Source organism: Halichoerus grypus, chromosome 13, assembly GCF_964656455.1.
Source record: "Halichoerus grypus chromosome 13, mHalGry1.hap1.1, whole genome shotgun sequence".
NCBI classification, from domain to species: domain Eukaryota; kingdom Metazoa; phylum Chordata; class Mammalia; order Carnivora; family Phocidae; genus Halichoerus; species Halichoerus grypus.
Window position 1 is genome coordinate 66,256,152 of NC_135724.1, and position 3,736 is coordinate 66,259,887.

The following is a 3,736-nucleotide window of genomic DNA, read 5'->3' on the forward strand; positions in this document are numbered from 1 at the left end:
CTGACAACAGATGTGACAGCTGAGCTTAGGAGTGATGAGGGGATGGCAAAGCTACTAACAAAGGCAGAATTCAACAAGCACAGCAGTTTTGGACCATTTATGACAGGTGTTAAATTGCACCACCCACCTACAGTATCATAGAATAGCACAACATCAAAGAAAGGTTACATTTTATTGAGAATACTCAGTTTAATCACAGAGAAAAGTTCTATACATTATTCTTTTAATGGTAGAAATAACATTTAAAAATCATTTATAGGGTTGTGCTTTAGATTTTATGAAAAATAAACTTACATATAGTATCTTATTTATTAAGAAATCCAGGTTAACATACATTAGAATAATATTGTCCATTTGGTGAGGAGAAGTAACCAAGGAAGGATTTCTGTAGAACACAGAAGACAAGACATACTTCGGGTTCCATCTCCAATCTGTGATGCTTGCTGTCTAGAAACCTGCCAGCACTGTCTTCTCTTTAACTCTGTGCTTTCTGCTTTGCTTCTTAAGTTTTTGTGCCTACCCCCATCTGATGTTAAACCCAGTGAAGCAGGAGAGCTAGGTTCTTGCCTCAGAGTCAAAGAATGAATCTCCCAGACAATAAAGTGATAGAGTTTTATTAAGCAAGGATACAGAAAGAGCTCTCATGAGTGAGAGGGATCTGGACAGGGTTGCCAACATGGGTCTCCACTGACAGTCTTTTATTTAGAGCTGACCGAGGAGCTTGTGGCCTTAACATTCTTATGACGTCTTGGTTTGAGTAAGGACTGGTGATGACATCTTTAACGGCTTACTTCTTTTATAGGGTCTGGTTATTCTTTGTTGGTCATAGGTGACTGTCATTAAAAAAGACACCCCCCCGCCAAAACCTAGGGCAGGGTGGTCTGGTTTGTTCCCTTATCGCTGGTTTCCTTACACCTCCACATTTTTGGGATTTCTGTGAGCCTGACCACATAATTCCCTACCTATCTCTCCCAACCTAGCCCTGCCCTTACTCACCACTACCAGACCAGCAGTCCTATTTGTGGCTGGCTTCTGCTCTTGGCAACTCAGGGAAAACTCTCTGGAGGGTCAAGTATTGCCTCTTCCAGAAGATGCAGCCCCTCTCGGTGGGTCCTGGGCAGCCCTGCTCTGTGGATTTAAGGAGCTTACTTCTTTCTTCTCTCTCATCACTCATCCCTTTAAGTTACTCTCCAACTTAGCAAGGACTTATGTTCAGAATTTGCTTCTTTTTTAAGCTTTATCTTTAGCTATTAAAATGGATGAACTTACCAATTTTATTTCTATATTGTCACTGGGGATGCCACTTTTCAATATCTGGCACCTTTCCTGTGGCTAACAGTAGGATGAAATTTCCCAGTGACTGCATCTGCCTCTTAGACTCATCTGTGGAAGGAGTTACCATGTTCTTCATCAGTCCATGGCTTCTTGAAGTGGTATTTTGGTTTTGGTTCCCCCTATGGTCCCAAATCATGGCAAACACACACACATGCACACACACTCTAATTATTCTACAAATTATATATTGGGGCTTGGGGTCTCTTTTCTTTTACCCCTACATTCAGACAAATACACAAAGAATGGTTATACTTTCTTCAAATAGTCACAATTTTCCTCTGGCCTTTATTTATTTCCACATAGAAACCAAATGTATTAAATTTTTATTTCCTCCTCTGAAATTTAATGCATGAGAGTTTTAGCCAGGAAATGATTTTAAGGCCAGTGGAATACTACATGAGCTAAGAAGACTAACAGACAAGTTTCCTTTATTATTGGAAATGCAAAGCTGCTTAGTTGACATTTATAATTTATATCCTACTTGTTTTTAAAAAGATTTGAGATGGGGTGCCTGGGTGGCTCAGTCTGTTGGGTGTCTGACTCTTGATCTCAGCTCAGGTTTTGATCTCAGAGTCGTGAGTTCAAGCCCCACGCCCAGTGTGGAGCCCACTTAAAAAAAAAAAAAAGATTGAAAAAAAGATTTGAGATGGCATACAGTAAAACAAGCACACAGGAAGGAGGGAAGGAGAGCAGGGATTCTGTGTGGTAGGGCAAGATAGGCAAATTCAGTTGCAGTAATTTATTGGCACCTTTGGCTTGCTTACAAAGACATTGTAGTTTGTGCCCTGAGTACTTGTCCTGGCACTTTAACTTCTAGAAATTGATTACCACATCAAAAACTAATGATGTATTGTATGGTGACTAACATAACATAATAAAATAAAATTAAAAAAAAAAAAAGAAATTGATTACAATGACCTCCAGCTTGGAAAAGCAACCCCAACAAGAGGCTTGCTAGTTCTTCTATAGATATCTAGAAGAACAAGTTTTTACCTTAGCACAAAGCTCTCAGACTTGTATTGTTTTCTGAGTTTTGTATTCTGTCATTCTTTTTAATACATTATTCTATCTCTCTACTTATAAAAGTTGTACCTACAGCAAGACTCTTCACACAGGACTAAGTTATTACAAACACCAGTTAGTGGGATAATCCTCATGCACATTAAGGAAGGAAAAGCACAGTTGGAAAGCATTAGCATTTGTTGGTGTGTCAGGTTATTCTGTCACTTGACAGCATTATCTCCATGGCTCTTAAAATCAGGGACCAATAATTCTACTGGTACCTGCTACAGAAGATCATCTTTTTAAATGCATCCCTGAGTTCTGGGCTCCGGAAGGCATATATAAAGGGGTCAATGACTGCATTGCACATGATCAACATGCCATTCACCTGGAAGAGGGACATGTAGCAGGCGCAGTAAGGGTTATTTGGGCAAAACGTCATTAACAGGACATGAAGGACAAAGGGGGCCCAACAGAAGATGAAGACCCCAAGCAGGATGGTCAGCGTGATGGCCCCTTTCATGTTGGCTCTGGGAAGGGTCAAGATCTTCCTGGCATGGGAACGGGCAAGCAAGAACATGTGCACATAAAGGCACAGGATAAAGACCAACATCAGAGGGAACAGCGACGTGAAGGTGATCACTGTGGGGATGTGATGAGAGAAGATCACCATGGTAATGGCACTGCCTATGCAGCCGGTCCAGGTGACCATTAGGACAACAGTGGCACGGCGCATGGTCACAATGCTGTGGTATTGCAGAGCATGGAAGATTGTGAGGTAGCGGTCAGCTGCTATCATGGACAGGCTGAAAATGGAGCCAAGGAGGGAAAGGATGAACAGCGAGTCGATAATATCATCTGCTGTGGTTTCAGAATTGCCACGAGGCTTGAGATAACCCATGTTTCTGAACATGATCAGGATATTTTCCAAGATCTTATATAGGCTGCCCAACATATCAGAAATGGCCAAGCTGCAAATGAAAAAGTACATGGGTGACTGGAGATTCTTATTCTTGATCACAGCCAGAAGGACCATCAGATTTTCCAAAACCCCGATAATGGATATTATAAAAAATATCTCTTCTGGCAAAACCACATGAGGACAGTCTGAATTATTTCTTGCTGTATCATTGGTGTTTTCATATAGATTGATAATGTGCTTCATTTCTCCCGCTAGTGGTTAAGACAAGGTTGTTACTTTGACTTGACAGAAAGCTTGATTGATCTTCAGAATATTTTCTTCTTTGTAGTACTTGCTGGAAGTCTGAGGTAAAAACTACCAGGCCACCTAAAGAATATATAGCAACATCAGTTGCAAAATAGTCTAAGTAAAATAAAAACTAAGTCACATTATCTTTAAGAAAGCTCTATTGCTTCTATGAAATATGATGGTGTGGTA

At 40.6% G+C, this 3,736-nt stretch overlaps 1 protein-coding gene across 1 annotated transcript; it reads right to left on the minus strand.

The window, feature by feature from the left end:
• Window positions 1-2,608: 2,608 nt before the first annotated feature.
• MC2R (melanocortin 2 receptor) lies at window positions 2,609-3,502 on the minus strand. Its single transcript, XM_036082711.2, has one exon. The coding sequence runs from the start codon at window positions 3,500-3,502 to the stop codon at window positions 2,609-2,611; it is 894 nt and encodes a 297-aa protein (XP_035938604.1).
• Window positions 3,503-3,736: the final 234 nt, after the last annotated feature.

Bases quoted from the DNA above. Each gene is read 5' to 3' on its own strand.
- MC2R (XM_036082711.2), bottom strand. From the start codon at position 3,502: ATGAAGCACATTATCAATCTATATGAAAACACCAATGATACAGCAAGA.